Source organism: Sander vitreus, chromosome 5, assembly GCF_031162955.1.
Source record: "Sander vitreus isolate 19-12246 chromosome 5, sanVit1, whole genome shotgun sequence".
Classification (NCBI taxonomy): Eukaryota; Metazoa; Chordata; class Actinopteri; order Perciformes; family Percidae; genus Sander; species Sander vitreus.
Genome location: NC_135859.1, coordinates 18,741,012 through 18,760,653, shown reverse-complemented (window position 1 = coordinate 18,760,653; position 19,642 = coordinate 18,741,012). Strand labels below are relative to the sequence as shown.

Below are 19,642 nucleotides of genomic sequence, written 5' to 3'. Positions count from 1 at the left end.
TCCCCCCTTCATATCATCTCCGTCATTTCTCCTCCTCTTCTGTGTCCCACTCAATCCACCCATGGGTGATTCCCCTCCTCTTTCTCCTCCCTCTCTCCTTCTAACCTAACCTCTACCCATTCTCCCTCTCGCCTCCCTCTATTTCTCTCCCCTCCTCCACCTTTCCCCTCCCCTCTCTCATTAGCTGGTATATAAGAGCATTGCATCCCTCTCCACCTCTCTCACACACATACAGTGTGTTTGCTGGGAAGGGGATAGTCCAGGGTAAAAAAGGGATTACATTTTTTACCTGCTTTTGAAGGAATTATTTTCCTCTCTGGAATTTCCATAAAAGAGGTATAGCCTTTCCATTTACAATATAATAGCATTAAATAGTGGGAAATGTTCTGCAATTATATTAATGTTAGCTGTGTAATTGTCCTCTGGTGAGGTTTTCCTGGGGGGTTTTGTAAATCTTTTATGCATCTGCACTGCTGCAGCATACTCTTGTATCGTTTGCATGTATATGTGTTTATATTTCCACCTGCTTACAAGTGTGCAGCCAGTTGCATAATGAAATCTTAATCATTTTTGCGAAAACTTTGACCATGAAAATTCATGTTGAATATGTGCATTTCTTTTGGGTGTTTACCGAAAGTGGCTGTAACTATACTGTTTTTAAAAATGTTTTACAAATGTCCTTTTCCCTCGTTTTTCTCGTCTCCTCACTTTCCATTATTCTCTTGACCCCTCTTGTCATCCATCACTACATTTTTCTTCTCGCCTCCTTTGTCTTATGTAACCATACAATAACAAATCTATTGTATGCTTTTCGTTCACATCTACCTTTAGATCTTGGAACAACATCCTAAAGGGAGCTGTAGCCAAATTCTTACCGATCATCAAAACCCAGTGACATCACTATTATCACCTGATCTGCAACAAATTCTCCTGCCGTCAACATCAACACTTGTCAGTAACATCAACGACGAATACATTTGACGTCGTCCAAAGAGACCATGAGCAGCAATTACATCGTCACTCTCTTAGGCCCGGCCCCCTGGGGCTTCAGGCTGCAGGGAGGGAAGGACTTCAACATGCCCCTAACCATCTCCAGGGTAAGACTAAAATACACACACACACACACACACACACACACACACACACACACACACACACACACTCACAGCTTTCTCTCTCTCGTCGTCCTCTCCATCTTTTCACTACCTCGCCACCACCACACTTATCATATGCCAGCTGTCATGTAGCACCCACACGGGAAACCTTTTCTCACTTTCTATGCATTCCATTTCACTTTGCCGCAATCAAAGTTCTGGTGCACAAATCTTGACTTCAGTCCCTCTGCTTGGACAAGTAACTTGATGGTCCCTTGGTTTATGTGACTTCCAGTGTCTATTCCTAATATAACCTCTTGTTGCCCTCCCAGTCTGATGTTCTTTCACAGATTAGAGTTCACACAAATGTTTCCTGCATCACTTTAGCTATAGTATGATCCTGAATCTGATAATCCTTTGCTTAAGCTACTGTTCCATTTTGCTTGGACAGTGCAGCACTGGCACACACAAAATACAGGGAAGCATAAATGCAATGCACCCACAAACACACATGCAGTGCATTCACACAAACACAAATCACTAGAACTGGCGGTGTACAGACTTATGGCAACATGAGACTGATGATGAATGGCTTGCCAGGTCCTGTGCCAATCCCCCTTGGGGCCGCTGTGGGTTGCCATGTTTGTGTTATTACTTTGGATGTGATACTTTTCCCACTAACTGAAGCCATGTGAATTCTTACCACAGAGTGTGTGTGTGTGTGTGTATGTGTGTGTGTGTGTGTGTGTGTGTGTGTGTGTGTGTGTGTGTGTGTGTGTGTGTGTGTGTGCATGGACTCAAAATGATGGAAGATGCTGATTTGAGTAGCTGAGAAAAATTCCAGACAGAAGACAGAAATAGAAAAAAGAAAGGGACAAGCTAAAATATTTTTTTTGTTAATTATTAATTAATTAAACTCTTTATACGCAATCTAAAATGTTTACATGTGGATGCTGTCACATTTGAAATAACTAATTTTAAGAAAAGTATTCTGCATTGCAAAAGATGCTGAGAAATGCTGATAACACGGATAAAAAGGATGAGAGATGGAAATAAATGGTGATTGGTCAGTAAAGGTTTCCTTATTCCCAGAGAAGTTGGCAGTTACTAAACTATAATTGTCTCAGCAGCCCACTTTGACCTTTACTGCAGTATCACAATGACATTATATGGTTTGAGGTTTTAAGAAGTTGGCAGGATGTAAGTAAGACCTGGTGCAGGTTTGGTGCTCTTGTTTGTTAGGTCTGTTTAAGACTGTAAATTGTACAATAAGTGGATAATATGATTTAGTATACTTCTTAATTTCTGAATAATTCCAGACTGCAGTCAGGTCACAGCTACAAATTCCAGCCATCCAGTTTTTTAATAAAAAATATATAATAAAAATATTTTTCTTTTTTGTATTCAGAGACTAAGGGTGTCTATGTGACACAAACAAGTCATCTGTCTAGATCTGCCCTCTCAACCCCACTCATTCTTATATTACCTCTATCCCCTCAGATCTTAGTATCTATGCACCTCTCTATTTCATTAGCTCTTATTTAAAATATGACTCACTTCTCACAAACAATATAGTTTTTTAGTCTACATACAAACAAGAATCAAACAAAACCCTAATCCTATCCGACCTATTAAATCCAGTTTTTGGTGATGAAGGGCAGCGCTGACACATACACACATATGCCCATAAACTCTGAGTGTTTCTGTTGTGTGTTTCAGGCACATTTCTCTCTGCCAGTCCAACCATAGAGTTGGTTCTAAGAAGGGGTTATTAGGGAACGCAGCACAACTGCCAAACCTCACTTACCCTTACAGCTGCTGTTGCTAAGCTCCATACGTATGTGGATATACTGTTTGTGTCGCTTACGTAGCCACGTTATTATCCCATTGTACCGGTATTGCATCATAGGGTTGAGTAGGTGTAACCACAACTGTACGTTCTGAGCTATCTGCCCAGTAAGGGACCATTTGGTATTTATGGAATGGACCACCGGAGGAAAATAGGGGAGGGTCATGTCTTTTTATTCTTTGCTGAGGGGAGGGTCATCCAACATTTTTTTAGTCTGGGAGGGGGGTCACCCAACTTTTGTATTCATGAAACAGCAACATTTCAAAGTGGCTTGTTTGGTGCATATTTTTCCATGTAGCTCTTAGTCTCGGCCCTCCTTCGCTACCAGATGGGTCTGACCCATGAGTTTGCTGGGGGGCAGGGAGAGCTGCCCCCTGGTGGCTGAAACAGATAATTGCATTGTTTAAAAAATGAGTGGAATAATTACGTCTGACATGATCAGATATTTTATAAATATATTAAATAACACAAAACAACTAAATGGTGGTAGGTAATTCATCCGATTTCATATACTGCTTTAGTAAAAAAAAGTACAGAATGTATTGATAAATTGCTGGGGGAGGGTTATGCCTTTTTTCTAAATTGTTTTGGAGGGTCATAGAATTTTTTTTACTGGCGAGGGGAGGGTCATGTCTTTTTTGGCTAAAGGTCCCAAAACTCTGGTGGCCCCTTAAATAAATAACGAACAGTCCCTAACTGCTGTTTTCACCACTTTTTTTTTTACAGTGTAGAAAAACAGTTTTATAACAGGCCAAGATTGACAGCAACCCAGTTTGACATAGCCCATAAAAGGAGATATTTGGAGAAGAAAGGAAACGAGCTGGGTTGCTAAGTTCTCCTCAAGTATATTTATTGATAGCATGCAGTAAGAACACAGGTAAGGGTATTGTTCAGAGACAATTAACTGATGATAGGCTTAAAGCGAGTACTAGAAGTGTAAGCTGTAATAATTTAGTTACACGGTAATACCTTGCCTTTTAGTGAAGCAACCATTTAATGGAAATGCTGCTGAAAAGATTTTGTAGAAAATAGCCCGCAGAAGCACTCCAGTTACTGTTAATCCTCAGTAAAACCATTTATTGTGAAGTCCATTTACTTGATTTACGGATCAAAGGATTTTCAAGAACAAGGTCTCTCATGTTTAGAGACAGAAAATAGCCCTCTATTCTCAGTTAAATTTACAACACTGTGAATCAATATTTAAACATTTCTGAGGGCAGCCCACTTACAGGATCCACTGCAAAAATAATTTGAGGGAAGGTAGCCCAGGGGAGCGTGTGCATTAAGCTTCTGAAAATAGATGCATCACTTCACAGGTCAGCTCCATAAAAACACCCCCTCATGAGACAGACTGGTCTCGGATCTGTACCCGTGTTTTAAGAGCTTCTGTGTGTAGGCTGAATGTTGACCAGAGTGTATCTTGGGTATTTCAGAGACTCCAAGCACAAACTGCAACATTATGCTAGGATAGGTCATTTGGATTTGATATTATTTAAGGTTAAGAATTTGTTTATCTCTCCTCTTTAATGTTGTTTTAATCAAATAAATGTACAGTATATGTAGATAACAGTAATACATTTTTATAAATACATTTATGAGAATGCATCTGTATGTCATCACTGGATAAATCCTTCCTCTAGCTCTCTACATAGAAATGTCTGTAAAGATTAAAAACTGGTTTCGAAGACTTGTTACACACAAGTGATTAAGTTTGTGCTTTGACTACAGCAAGAGGACTTATGACAGCTAATCTATATTAAAACATTTTCATGGAAGAATTTAGTTCCTGGAACTGCATCAGCGATGGTCGCCTCCTGCCTCCCCAGAGATGCTTCAATAGGCGATAATAACAACTGACCACAGTGGTGGGTCTATTTCAAAGACTGTTTAGTCTCTCTTTTCTCTCTGCCTTTCTGCCTCCCTGCCTCTTTTTCCACCTCTTAAAGTTCAGGTCCCAATCTTGCGATACTGTGAACTTTGTCCCTTTTCATACCAGAGTCAGTTGACAGCTCCTCTGTATGACTTTAATAATACGTTAATCTATCTTAATCCCAGGCTTCCCTCTGAGTATCTATTTTAGTGAAATAGTCCCATAGCCAGAATCAACAACTTATCATTTCCTCTCCCACAAATCTATCTGTCAGTGCTGATGTGTGTGCCTGTTGGCACAGACTTGTTGTTTTTGGACAATGTAACAGACTGGAGCTTTCTGCGTTCACAGCAGCACGAGAATTAATCTTACACTCCTGAACATTTGTTAGATTTGAAGTTGCATGTCAATATTCGCTGTTCAGTTATTGTGGCTTTTTGTGAACAAATATTCATATCCATATTGCATGTTGACAGTTATCTGGTCCTACAGTACTGGTGACCTCACTAAGACATTTCTGTCTTCACCGGTAATGGCTTTACTGATCCATCGTAAAAAGCCCTATCAGTGTCTCACATGTCAGTACAGGAACCATGCCAAAATGAAAATACACAGCAGTCGAAAACCTTTATAGTTTTTCACACAGGGTCACACTTGAAATATCTTACACTAGTTGGCAGCTTCAGGGATTCATGTTAGTGAACTAACTTCACCAAGGATTTCATCAAGTCACTTATCTACAGTATAGTGGTCAATTGAAGGACATGATAATAAAATATAAAAGACACTGATAGAATAATCCTTAAAGCAATGTTTTTAAGGATGCTGCTTTAGTGTAACTGGAATGAACAGAATTATTTGAGGCCAGAAAACGTTTATAACCCTGGCAGAGAAGCACAGCCGGGTCATAATATGCACTGCAATAAATTCACAGTGAAGAGACTTGAATACCCTATTGTTTAATGCGACTAAAATGTATTTTCCACAGTAGCTGCTAATCCGGCAGGTTCTCCTCTGCCTTCCTGTCAGGATTTCGGCCTGAAATCATATTTATTCATAACAATATTGGTTGACTACAAAGACAAATAGAAATAAAAGTTGAATGTGTGTCAGTTGGGAGTTCAATAGAAGAAAACAGCTCTATCCTCTTTCCTCTTTGGCTTTTAGATGTTTGCTTTTGCTGCTTTGTTTGGATGTTGTTCAGTGGACTCCAGACCCTGAAGTCTCATGCCTACTTGCAGAATAAAAGACAAAACTAGTGATAGTAATATTTAAACCAGAGTGAATTTCAACAAGCTTCAACTAACATTTATGTTTGCTGGTGGTTTGGGCCTGAGAGTTGTTTACAGAATCTGTCCATATCTCCGGGAACAAGAGGAATCAAAAAGCTAGTTACAGGCAGTTAATATATCAGGTTAAAATATGAGTACTTGTACAATTAGCTAATCTGATATGTCTTTTTTATATTTCACCGCACCTTGTATTGTTCAACTGTCACTGTGACCAGAAACCCCTTGATACTCATGCCTTACTGAACATTCAAGCTGTTTTCATTTCCAGAGTGTCTGGATGAATTTCTCACTCTCTTAGCTACAACTTGATTAAAAGCATTCTGAGTTATAACACTTCTTATGTAGAATAATTGTTATTCTAACTCATGCTAGTGTTTTTTGCCAAGGTTTCTCTTTTCATCATTTTGACTATAGCAATCCAACTACAACATATTGCAAACAAGTTAAACATGATATAACCTGTAACCTAAAACCACCATTTTGGATTAATTACAGCCTCTGTTCGTTTGTGCCACAGATGACGCACACTGTGCACTCATATGAAATAAGAACAATCCAGTCTTGTGTTAATATGGCTGTATTCCTGAATGTGTGTTCACCAGCCCTGCCAATGCTAAGTCTCCCAGCACCATGACAATCACATCATTGAGTGGCTGTAAATGCTGGCTTGTTCGCTTCTAGTTTACCAAAGTGCAGTTCGTTTTTACAACGCAAAATAAGTCACGTGGATTTGTTGATGCTGGTCCTGTGTGTAGTTTGACAATATAGCCCTCTGTTACATATGTTACTCTGTTACTATAACCCCTCACTTAATTTCCATGTAACTGTCCATGTAAAGGAAATCAGTATTTGAATACCGTCAAACTCATATACAGTATATGACAAGTCTAATGATTTCCAGCAGGTACATTGTGACAGAGTGAAATACTTAGGTACCCTGTAGAGTTTGGGTGACAGGTGGCTGCCGTCACAGGAGGCGATCATAGACTGTAGGCTTCATTCGGCCCGCCTTCATCCACACTTCACCCCTTTGCCCGTTTTTGGATTAGCCGACATCAAGCACTGCCAAGATAGCAATGGCCAGAGCCACTGGGAGACGCCCACTTTGAGCTTCATTTTGACGATCAGAAACCTATGGGTGACGTCATGGAGACGGCGTCCATATTTTATACAGGCTAATATGGTTTTGGTGAGTAACACTGAATGTAGACATCCATCCATCCATCCATCTTCATCCGCTTATCCGGGGTCGGGTCGCGGGGGTAGCAGCTCCAGCAGGGGACCCCAAACTTCCCTTTCCCGGGCCACATTAACCAGCTCCGACTGGGGGATCCCGAGGCGTTCCCAGGCCAGGTTAGAGATATAATCCCTCCACCTAGTCCTGGGTCTCCCCCGAGGCCTCCTCCCAGCTGGACGTGCCTGGAACACCTCCCTAGGGAGGCGCCCAGGGGGCATCCTTACCAGATGCCCGAACCACCTCAACTGGCTCCTTTCGACGCAAAGGAGCAGCGGCTCTACTCCGAGCTCCTCATGGATAACTGAGCTTCTCACCCTATCTCTAAGGGAGACGCCAGCTACCCTCCTGAGGAAACCCATTTCGGCCGCTTGTACCCTGGATCTTGTTCTTTTCGGTCATGACCCAGCCTTCATGACCATAGGTGAGGGTAGGAACAAAAACTGACCGGTAGATTGAGAGCTTTGCCTTCTGGCTCAGCTCTCTTTTCGTCACAACGGTGCGATAAATTGAATGTAATACCGCACCTGCTGTGCCGATTCTCCGACCAATCTCCCGCTCCATTGTCCCCTCACTCGCGAACAAGACCCCCAAGGTACTTGAACTCCTTCACTTGGGGTAAGGACTCATTCCCTACCTGGAGAAGGCACTCCATCGGTTTCCTGCTGAGAACCATGGCCTCCGATTTAGAGGTGCTGATCCTCATCCCAGCCGCTTCACACTCGGCTGCGAACCGATCCAGTGAGTGCTGAAGGTCACAGGCCGATGATGCCATCAGGACCACATCATCTGCAAAAAGCAGCAATGAGATCCCCAGCCCACCGAACTGCAACCCCTCTCCACCCCGACTACGCCTCGATATCCTGTCCATAAATACTACAAACAGGATTGGTGACAGCGTCAGCCCTGGCGGAGGCCAACTCTCACCTGAAACGAGTCCGACTTACTGCCGAGAACCCGGACACAGCTCTCGCTTTGGTCGTACAGAGATTGGATGGCCCTGAGAAGGGACCCCTCACCCCGTACTCCCGCAGCACCTCCCACAGTATCTCCCGGGGCACCCGGTCATACGCCTTCTCCAGATCCACAAAACACATGTAGACTGGTTGGGCATACTCCCAGGCTCCCTCCAGGATCCTTGCGAGAGTAAAGATCTGGTCCGTTGTTCCACGACCAGGGACGGAATCCGCATTGTTCCTCTTCAACCTGAGATTCGACTATCGACCGAACCCTCCTTTCCAGCACCTTCGAGTAGACTTTACCGGGGAGGCTGAGAAGTGTGATACCCCTGTAATTGGCACACACCCTCTGGTCCCCCCCTTTTTAAAAAGGGGAACCACCACCCCGGTCTGCCACTCCTTAGGCACCGTCCCAGACTTCCACGCAATGTTTAAGAGGCGTGTCAACCAAGACAACCCCTCCACACCCAGAGCTTTAAGCATTTCTGGACGGATCTCATCAATTCCTGGGGCTTTGCCACTGTGGAGTTGTTTAACTACCTCAGCAACCTCCACCAGGGAAATTGATGCCAATCCCCCTCATCCTCCAGCTCTGCCTCTACCATAGAGGGCGTATTAGTCGGATTTAGGAGTTCCTCAAAGTGCTCCTTCCACTGCCCTATTACCTCCTCAGTTGAGGTCAACAGCGTCCCCATCCTTACTGTACACAGCTTGGATGGTTCCCCCGCTTCCCCTCCTGAGGTGGCGAACGGTTTTCCAGAAGCACCTTGGTGCCGACCCGAAAGTCCTTCTCCATGTCTTCTCCGAACTTCTCCCACACACGCTGCTTTGCCTCTTTCACGGCAGAGGCTGCAGCCCTTCGGGCCCCTTCGGTACCTTGCAACTGCCTCCGGAGTCGTCTGGGATAACATATCCCGGAAAGACTCCTTCTTCAGTCGGACGGCTTCCCTGACCACCGGTGTCCACCACGGTGTTCGTGGGTTACCGCCCCTTGAGGCACCTAAGACCCTAAGACCACAGCTCCTCACCGCAGCTTCAGCAATGGAAACTTTGAACATTGTCCACTCGGGTTCAATGCCCCCCAGCCTCCACAGGGATGCACGAAAAAGCTCCGCCCGGAGGTGTGAGTTGAAAGTCTGTCGGACAGGGGCCTCCTCCAGACGTTCCCAATTTACCCGCACTACCCGTTTGGGCTTACCAGGTCTGTCCAGAGTCTTCCCCCCACCCCCTGACCCAACTCACCACCAGATGGTGATCGGTTGACAGCTCCGCCCCTCTCTTCACCCGAGTGTCCAAAACATATGGCCTCAGATCAGATGAAACGATTATAAAATCGATCATTGACCTTTGGCCTAGGGTGCTCTGGTACCAAGTACACTTATGAGCATCCCTATGTTCGAACATGGTGTTCGTTATAGACAATCCATGACTAGCACAGAAGTCCAACAACAAACAACCACTCTGGTTTAGATCAGGGAGGCCGTTCCTGCCAATCACGCCTCTCCATGTGTCTCCATCATTACCCACGTGCGCGTTGAAGTCCCCCAGCAGAACTATGGAGTCCCCGACTGGAGCCCCATGCAGGACTCCACTCAAGGTCTCCAAGAAGGCCGAATACTCTGAACTCTTGTTTGGTGCATATGCACAAACAACAGTCAGAGTTTTCCCCCCCACAACCCGCAGGCGTAGGGAGGCGACCCTCTCGTCCACCGGGTTAAACTCCAACGTAGCGGCGCTCAGCCGGGGGCTTGTGAGTATCCCCACACCCGCCCGGCGCCTCACACCCTGGGCAACTCCGGAGAAGAAAAGAGTCCAACCCCTATCCAGGAGTATGGTTCCAGAACCAAGACTGTGCGTAGAGGTAAGCCCCACCAGATCTAACCAGTAGCGCTCCACCTCCCGCACAAGTTCCGGCTCCTTCCCCCACAGAGAGGTGACATTCCACGTCCCCAGAGCCAGCCTCTGCTGCCCGGGTCTGGTCCGTCGAGGCCCCTGACCTTCACTGCCACCCATGTGGCAGCGTACCCGACCCCAGCGGTTCCTCCCACAGGTGGTGGGCCCATGGGATGGAGGGATGTCCGCCACGTAGCTTTTTCGGGCTGTGCCCGACCGGGCTCCGTGGCAAACCCGGCCACCAGACGCTCGCTGACGAGCCCTCCATCTGGGCCTGGCTCCAGACGGGGGCCCCGGGCTTCCTCTGGGCAGGGTCACTTCATCCCTTCCTCGATTTTTCATAGGATTTTTGAACCATTCTTTGTCTGGCCCCTCACCTGAGACCACTTTGCCTTGGGAGACCCTAACAGGAGCACAAAGCTCCAGACAACACAGCCCTCAGGTTCATAGGGACACACAAACCTCTCCACCACGATAAGGTGATGGTTCCCGGAGAAGTGAATGTAGACATGTAACAAGAAAACTCCACAGGGCACCTTTTACTCTCAGCTTCAGGTTTAGCGCATACATTGTACTGTTTTTTTTTTCGGGTTAAGAATAGACACACTGATGACTTTGCAGCACACTGTTGGACATTATCTTTATCATTGTTAGTGAAAACAATTACTTTGAAAACCCATATCAGAGGAATTTTTTTGTTTCTACTTTTTGTGGAAATAAAAATATCAGGAGAACACAGCTTAATCTTCACAATGCTTATTGGCTGGTATCAGAGTTGGATTATGCTTGAATGGGGAGACTTCTTGTAAGTATGGCAGATCTCTTGGCCAGATTCTAAATCCTGTGCGCAATATGTTTAATGTGTACGATTTGTTTTTGTGGGTTTGGCAGCTGTAGCTGCAGTGAGCTATCACTGGGAACTCAATCCGATATATAGCCTTTTCTTGCTAAGGTCTTTAGCATTAACATACAAGTCAGGCAGTGATTGTTAGACACCCAGGGGCGTAGCACAAAATTCCAAATTCCGGATCCACAGCCATTCATTCTAGCACCTCACATGAGGGCCCTGGGTACTCAGTACCACCCCCCCCCCCCCCCCCCCACAGGAATGTTCAATCATTTAGAGAGATCCACTATCAGGCTGAGACCCTTTAAAAACTTGCTGTTTAACATTAAATTGATTCTAACTCCCAGCTGGAGCGCTGCCACTTCTATAAAGAATCTCCAGAGTCTATTCTTTTCTCCATTCTCTACTTTATATTGCTGTATCATGTATGGCATAGTGTAGATCCTTTTAAGGTTTAAGTGTAGATATATCGCTAGCAAGCAGTAAGCTGTACTCTACAATTCTATATGTTAGGAATGTAATGGGCTTTAGATTCTTTCATCTGATCATCATTTTCAAAAACTTGACTTTTAACCATGAAGCAATCAGTCTGCCAGCATCAGACTCTCGTAACAACTGAAAAAGAGCAGTGGACTTTGTCGGATAAACACCAGATCCTGTTTCAGGTATTTCCATGATGCAGCTGACATACCTGCATGATTTATCTCATTCAGGAGCGGAAATTGTGAGTGAACCTTTGCCTAACACAGTATGTGTTCCTGAAGGATCATACAACTAGGTTGAGGTGATGTCTGCCCCAGCTTCTGTCTCCTGCACATTCTTAATCTTCCCTTTTCTCTCTTCTAACTTTTTTTCCATCTGTCTTTGTACTTCCTTCATAAATCTCCCTCACCTCTATATAATATTTCTTCCACTCTGTCTCATACCCTTCAAACTCCGTCTGTACTTCTTCATACAACATTTTTGCGTTATTTTGCCGTTTACTTTGTTGCTAAGAGATCAGAGCACAGAAACTGTCATGCTATTTTCCTGCACACGTTTCATTTTAATGTCTATACTCTGGTTATAAATGAGGAGCTGGCCAAAAAACAGTAATGTTTTTGATAAAAAAATGATGGTGATAGAAAAAGATTACGCCATTTTCCCTAAATTGAATTTTCTGCCCACACAGGGGATTCAAATATACATAATAATAAAGGAACATTTCTGTCATTTAGGATCACACTAAAAGATGACCTACTGGATGTCTGGCCTGAGTGAAATAAATATTTCTGAAGGCTGGCATATGGAAGCAGCTTTTCTGGATGTTTGAGTTACAAGGAGCAATCTGGGTATTCGTGTCACCTGCTTTCAGCATTTCAATCATAGCGTGATGTGAACCATCTGCCTGTCATCCTCCGTCACTCCTTGTGCTGAAAGCAGGCATTGTTGAAAGCACTCAAACTGGTCAGTGTATGTTCAAACCAGACAATGTTTCAGCACTCCAGCTAACCTTTATTGCTGTGTTGGAACCAGTTTACTTTTTCAGAGCACTTAAATCAGACAGTGTATGTGTTGAAAACTGACGCTGCAGAAGCATAATGGTTCAAAAGTTCATCTGTGAAGGCTTTGCACTCTGCATGTGTTTTTCTTATTCTTTTGAATAAGTGTTGACACGTATATTGACCCTTTCACTTGTGCATGACTATATAATAAGGCTATAAAGGGCATTTTTAAACAAAGGTAGTGTAGAAAATGAACAATATCAGGTATGTTATAAAGAAAGCCTACATTGTGACATTTAGTTAAAGCTGGATTAACGTTGATTTGTATTTTGGCCACCTAAAGAGCAGAAGAATTCCACCTAAAAAACGCAGACTTTATGATACTATACCCCTCAATCGTCTGTAGGAATTTTGTAATTTGTTACAGTTTTGGAAGGTACAGACAAATGACGTCTTCCTGCCGACAGAGGCATCAGATCACACAGTTATGTGTCATTTAATTTAGATGACTTGTTGGTTTCTGACCACCTGATGAATGTAAGTGTAATGTTCACTCGTGTTAGCTCTGTATTGGTCTCTACAAATTCCTGAGACATATATCTTGGTGTTTAACTGCTAGATGCTCCACTATGATCACCAGCAACATTTTGCTTAATTTGTCTGTCTACTGGGCAGGTAGCGTACTATGGGTTTATCAGAGCTGGTCTCTTTGAATTCAATTTTATTTATAGTGTCATAACATATTTATCTCAGGACACTTTACAGATAGAGTAGGTCTAGACCACACTATACTTTACAGAGACAATTCCCCCAAGAGCATGCATTTGGCACAAATACTACATTTATTACGAACACCTTTGATTGGCTTTGATGGCCACATTAGCCATCGTTGTAAATTCACATTGTGAGATCAATCTTTCTAGCATGTTTCCTTAATATCTATTGACATATTGTGGATTTAATACAGTAAATATATTACATTGTGCACCTTTAACGGATGTCCCTGCACATTTGGAGCTGAGCTCAGCTGCTGTTGGAGAGTGTGCTTGATAAAACAGCATGAACGTACATACATGTACTCTATAACCGTATCCAGTGGATATGTGCGTAGTGTTAAAGCTGCTGTTTTGTGTCATGGCCAAAACAACAGAGCCATAAATCAAATACCCTGGGAAACTTGAAGTGCTTGGCTTGTTGCATAGATGGATTATTTCAATTTCTGTTTCTGATTTTCTCAATGATTTGTTGCACTCTCTTTGATATGAAAATTGAAACTACTTTGAGCTCTGAAATCTTTGTAATCACAGTGATTGAAAACAAATGTTTGCTTTGAAAACAGGTTTCCTGCCAGCATGGAACATTCTTTAGACATATTTAGAATGAAAACATACAGATTAAATTCTTTGTTCAAAATCAGTTGAACTATCTGGTAGGATGCAGGTTACTTTGATGCAGAGAGAAGCAGAGTTAGGGTGAGTGTTTCTGTATGAATGTGGAGACAGAGAGTTAGTGGTTGTGTGTGTAGGGGGCAGGAACAGAGCACTAATTGGGGGAAAAATAAAATTGAACATTTTGTGGTGAGCATTTGGTCCATAACAGTGCCAGAGTGGTTAGCATGAACACACACCCCTTGAAAGGTGTCAAAATGCACGGAAAAGAAAGAGCCCACAGATTCAGCAGTAGCAGTTTTTTCTCCTTTCCCTCTGTTTCTCCCTTCCTTTCCATCCATGCAATTGTAATCACTGTCAAGTCAATCCCTCATTACTCTCTTCTTCCTGCCCTCTGTGGTTGTGAGTGGTGGTGAGTGATGTTGCGTGTGTTGGGCTAATATGACTATAAAAGGTTGGGGCCGCAGAGCCTCAACACTAATCCGGGTGCAGAGCTTCTTTTATTAGCCCTGCCTGTGTCTGTCTGTCTTGTGTCCTGTGTGTGTGTGTGTGTGTGTGTGTGTGTGTGTGTGTGTGTGTGTGTGTGTGTGTGTGTGTGTGTGTGTGTGTGTGTGTGTGTGTGTGAGAGAGAGAGAGTGAGGGACAAAGATAGAGGCTGAGGAAACAGACACAGAGACGACTAAACCCACATTACACTTTCTCATCCTTGACTGTCGTTTCTAATTCAGCAGAAACAAATGTTCTTCTAGAAGCTTCAAATTCAATAGCTGCACTTGAAGTGATATATGGTGGGTATAAGAGTAAGAGCCACTTCTTAGCTAGAACAACTACACAAGTGGTCTGTGTGCATGTGTGTGTTCAGTGAAGTGGTCTGTGTGGTATTTTTTCACTGTGTCAAGAGAAACTAATGACCTCACTCCCCTTTGGACACACTCAGACCTTCTGTGACCAAGAATGGTCAGAATTACATCTGCAAGGTCTTTTTGTTCTCTAAGGAATGGTAATATATATAATAGCTAAGTCTCATTTTATCTTAATATAACAAACACTAATCCAAATTGTTACAAAAATTGATATTAATAATTGTTATGAAAGAAAATGTGTTGTAATGATACCTTCACATTGGTCCTGGATACAGTTCTTTGGCGTCATGCGAAAAAGACAAGAGAGATAGTGTGTAACAACCTACGCACATTTTCTAAATTTGTCACAGTCCTCTCTCAGCCTACTGATAAGAATGGCTCTGGTTTATATGACACATGCTGCCACAATGTGCAGTTTTGTCCTGTTTGTTGATGACGGTGTCTGTGAGTTAAAGTAATAAAAAAAAAAACTCATTAGCAGATACTAATACAGTATCAGAAACAAACCAAAGTTCAACAAAATTAAATTGTTTCTCCCGTTTGTTTTTCTATCAATGAGAACATTACATTTGCGTCGCCATTACTTAACACATTTCAAATAATTCATCTCACCTATATAGATATACTTCAGTAGCACACACTTTAACTTTCCAAAAAAGGAAACAGGGCGAGTTTCAACACATAGGCTAAATATAGAACACATAATTACACATTAAATGTAATTTGATTTTATTTTGGTGTGGACTCAGGCCCATCTGTGTGCCTGTTAAGTTATTAGTTGCCTCGCAACACTTCAAATCTGTTCAGCATTGCTCACAATAAGATGGACTACAACAGCATTATTGGTTTGGAAAATGTTAGTTTTTCCCTGAGCATGATTACCATTATATATTTAACATTACTGTCAAGAACAACATTGATAAAGCACAGCATTTGTGCATGTTGAAGCCATGTTGAACTGGGTTGAGCAGAGTTGGTTTTAAACATTCTTCAAAAGTTCTTTTGTGTGGCTTGAATCTGGTTCAAATTACTTTCCCCAGAGTGGAAGTGAAGCAATACAACTTTGTTTAGATGCAGATATTTGAAACATACCTCAAAATTCATGGGAGACACTGAAAACCAGAGACAAGTGGAGGGTATGCATATGTAATGATGCTTGCAAAAGCGATGTCTGGCTTGTAATTGCTGTTTCCTCAAAGCCAATAAAACTGGTATGTGTCTACACCTTGTAGCTTCGTCTAATTAGCTATTTGTCACCTTTTTAATTGCATTTTATACAGAGTATAATGACATAATTGCTTTTTACTGGGACTAGACTCACTGTAGTTGATCTTTAGTGTAACACAAGATAAGCTAATATATATTTGCTCACAGAAGCACACATTACAAACACCAAACTCTAAATAAGGTCTTGCATTATCAGTTTTCTGCATGTCAACTACCATGGTCTTGACATACAGAAGGCAATATTTAAAATAACAATCTAGCCTACATTTGTTATTGCTGTATTCTTTGTGATCCAATTTAATTTTCAACATTTTTGGCCTTTTAGCTTTCGGATACATTTTCGAAAAATAAAAAAAATAAAAATATATATATATATATAGTCTTGATTTTCATTAAACAAGATACTAATAAGAAATGGCTACATACAGTAGTGTAGAATGTGGACACAAGGATTGCATTATGGCTGTAATCTTTTTTCTTCTCACATGCTGTGGTTTCAGGAACTATTTTTCTTTTCTCTAACGAGCTATAAGCCCAGTATGACAGCATGTCATAAAGAAGAAACAAAGGTAACTCAGAGATGAAGGCTGCTGCTATTAGACGCGCATCAGTGAATGTACAGTAGACCTACCATGATGTGGTAGAGGACCAGGTCTTTCATTAACTTTGCCCAAATACTTTACTGTAATGGAATTGATCCATAAATCCTCTGATAAATACAAAGTGAATGTTTCCCACCCTCCTGCTTAATAATCCTCACTGTGATGCAGTTTGTTGTGTAGATAATATAAGCTGTTTGTGGTTTTTGTGTCTCTGCAGCTGACAGATAGTGGGAAGGCGGCTAAAGGTGGCATTGGTATTGGAGACATGGTTCTGTCTATTGACGGCATCGCCACAGAGGGCATGAACCACCTGGAGGCCCAGAACAAGATCAAGAGCTGCACCGGCAACCTAAACCTCACCCTGCAGAAGTAAGCCTTTGTGTGTGTGTGTGTGTGTGTGTGTGTGTGTGTGTGTGTGTGTGTGTGTGTGTGTGTGTGTGTGTGTGTGTGTGTGTGTGTGTGTGTGTGTGTGTGTGTGTGTGGGTGGGTGGTTATGAAACCAAACTTTAAAATGATTTAGCCATTTATCTCTATGACAACACAGGATCCATACATTCCCTTTTCAAACACAACCCATCTCTGCATCAAATTTAAAGTCTGTGCTTCCCTTTTGAACCCCAGTTATCCCACATACAGGCAGATGTTCACTGTTTTTGTAGGCGTTAATCTTAGCTCTAACACACAGCAACACCATTAGTTCTGCCTGATCTCCCATTCCCTGAAGGAAAGAGAAATAACTGAAATCACAGCAAGAGCATCACACATGTGGGCCACCCCCTCTTCCCCAAGGTCTACTCTTCAGTGTTTGGTGGAATCCGTACAGTGGAGCTGATTTATCACAAGCAGTTGTTTTGGTGTGTGTGTGTGTGTGTGTGTGTGTGTGTGTGTGTGTGTGTGTGTGTGTGTGTGTGTTTATATTGGTTCTCATGTGGTTTGAATTGTCCAGTTCCCTGGCAGCACCTGTAGGCATGCGTGTGTTTTCATTTAAACACTGTGAGATGTTCAAGGCTCCTATACTTGTTCTTTTTGGATTCGAGATCATGAAAGTTATAAAGTACACGGTACATACAGAGAATTAATGGATTTTGCTATACATTGAATTAGAATTGACATAACTGAAGTAATAAAATGCTCAGTTTTCTTTTATGTATGTGTGTTGTTTTTCTCTTCATCTGTATCTGTCTGATTTCCCATTCTGTCCTCCCTCTGATCATTTCATCTTTCTGTCACCCCTCCCCTCATCTGAGGCTAACTGGGCATGTCCTCAAATTATGTCCAAATGATGAGAGACCGACAATGTTTGCTTTTGGTTGAGTAGCAGAGAACACACACGGTAATACCGCAGGTCTTGTAGTAACTCAAGGTCAGTGTGGGGTTTCCTGTGAAAGAGAGACCCATGATCAATTTTTTTAAAAAAAATTTTTTTATGATGAGTGAAGCAGGTCTTAGAATAAAACTTGGCTAAAAGTCATCAATGGATGATTTATTTGTCAAAGTGGGAGTTCATATTCTGATGTATGGCCAACGTTTTGACTCTGAAGAAGGTCAACAAGTATTGCCGTGGAAGATATAGAACCAATTGGTCTGGCAATCAAATACCTTTAAGCTGTTTCACACACAGTACAGCCTGTCTCAGCATATTGGTAAAACATCATAAAAAGCTTCTTACTGATTGAGTTTTACGATAATTAGTTTTAAACAGATTAGAGCAAGTGTAGTTTGGCTCATGGTTTATATAGTGGAGCAACATTACCACACATGCATCTGTTTATATAGTTTGTCCCTCTAAAGCTGCATTAAAACATGTGGATGAGACGACTAATGGATTCAACATTTCTGTGCTGCATCTAACGTTTGGCATATAGTGAAAGAGGTTGATATGGTCTCGGTGCTTTGCAAGACTCCTCACATAACTAAAACCTGCCAAACATATGATTTATTATTATTACTGGCACACCATATATCTTCTCTTAAAGGAATAGTTTGACAGTTTTGGAAATATGCATATTCACTTTCTTGGCAAGAATTAGTTCAGAGGATTAAAACCACTCTTCTGAAGCTAAAGCCAGGAGATGGTTAGCTTAGTTTAGCATAATTTCTGGAAACAGGGGAAACTAGCAAGGTTTTAACAGCTTTGTCCAAAGGTGAAAAAAAAAACCTGCTCCACTAGAGGACATCACTGCAGAAATAGTCCAACATATAATCTCACGTAAAACCGCAAACTGTTGTTTTTACACTTCATTGTTTGTACAGATTAAACAAATGTGATATAACATATTATTCATTGAACTTTAGAGGTGCTGGTAGGTGGATTCTTTACTGAAATTCAAGCATTTTTCCCGAACCCATTTAACATTCATTAGTCTTTTCACAGTTAATTATTTTCAATTGCAGTGACGACTAGGGCAAGATTTGTATCCGTCATTGACTTTTGTTTAAAATTACTTAATTTAGGCTCCAAAGGAGCTGCCAAGTGCCAGTGTACTGTAACTGAACAAATCTCACATAAGGGTGCGCTTGTTTTGAGGACCAGTTAAAGGATGATCTGTTCTGCATCACTCTGTGTCTGTGGCAGACATCAGCCCTTGAAGGACTGATTCATGCCCAATTGGAAACACATGGAACGGCTTGTTTAATTAAGTGGCAGTATTGTTTTATTTAGGCTGTTTGACCAGGCAGCCACTTTGGGGACAGCTGGCTCCAACTTCTTACTTGAATACTTTAAAGTCCAGGAGATTGACAGAAATCCCTGCACCTTCTCCAGACCCAATTTACAATAACAAATAAGATCAGAGTTTCAATGTTTCTTTCTGTTTGTTGCTTGGCATTCTTTGGCGCTGTGAGTTAGACATACTGTATATCCAAAGAGTGTCATGCCTAGGTCAACATCTGGACTTTAATGGGTTTACATGCGTAATGGAAAGAACCAATCTAGTCTCTTGTTTCTGTTAGTTTTTATAGGTGTCGCTCACTTCTCTTTTCATTTTTCCTTTCTCCCTGCAAATTTTGATTGGGTTTGTCACTGGGTCAGATAGCAACA

The 19,642-nt window shown here is 42.2% G+C and overlaps 1 protein-coding gene across 1 annotated transcript in view; it reads left to right on the top strand.

The window, feature by feature from the left end:
* The first annotated feature begins 235 nt into the window (after window positions 1-235).
* Window positions 236-19,642, top strand: part of pdlim5a (PDZ and LIM domain 5a) — a 64,117-nt gene continuing 44,710 nt past the window's right edge. Inside the window, exons 1-3 of the mRNA XM_078250837.1 lie at window positions 236-336; window positions 832-1,097; window positions 16,820-16,971. Coding sequence (XP_078106963.1) covers window positions 999-1,097; window positions 16,820-16,971 — 251 coding nt within the window. The 5' untranslated portion in view covers window positions 236-336; window positions 832-998. The remainder of the gene's footprint in view (window positions 337-831; window positions 1,098-16,819; window positions 16,972-19,642) is intronic.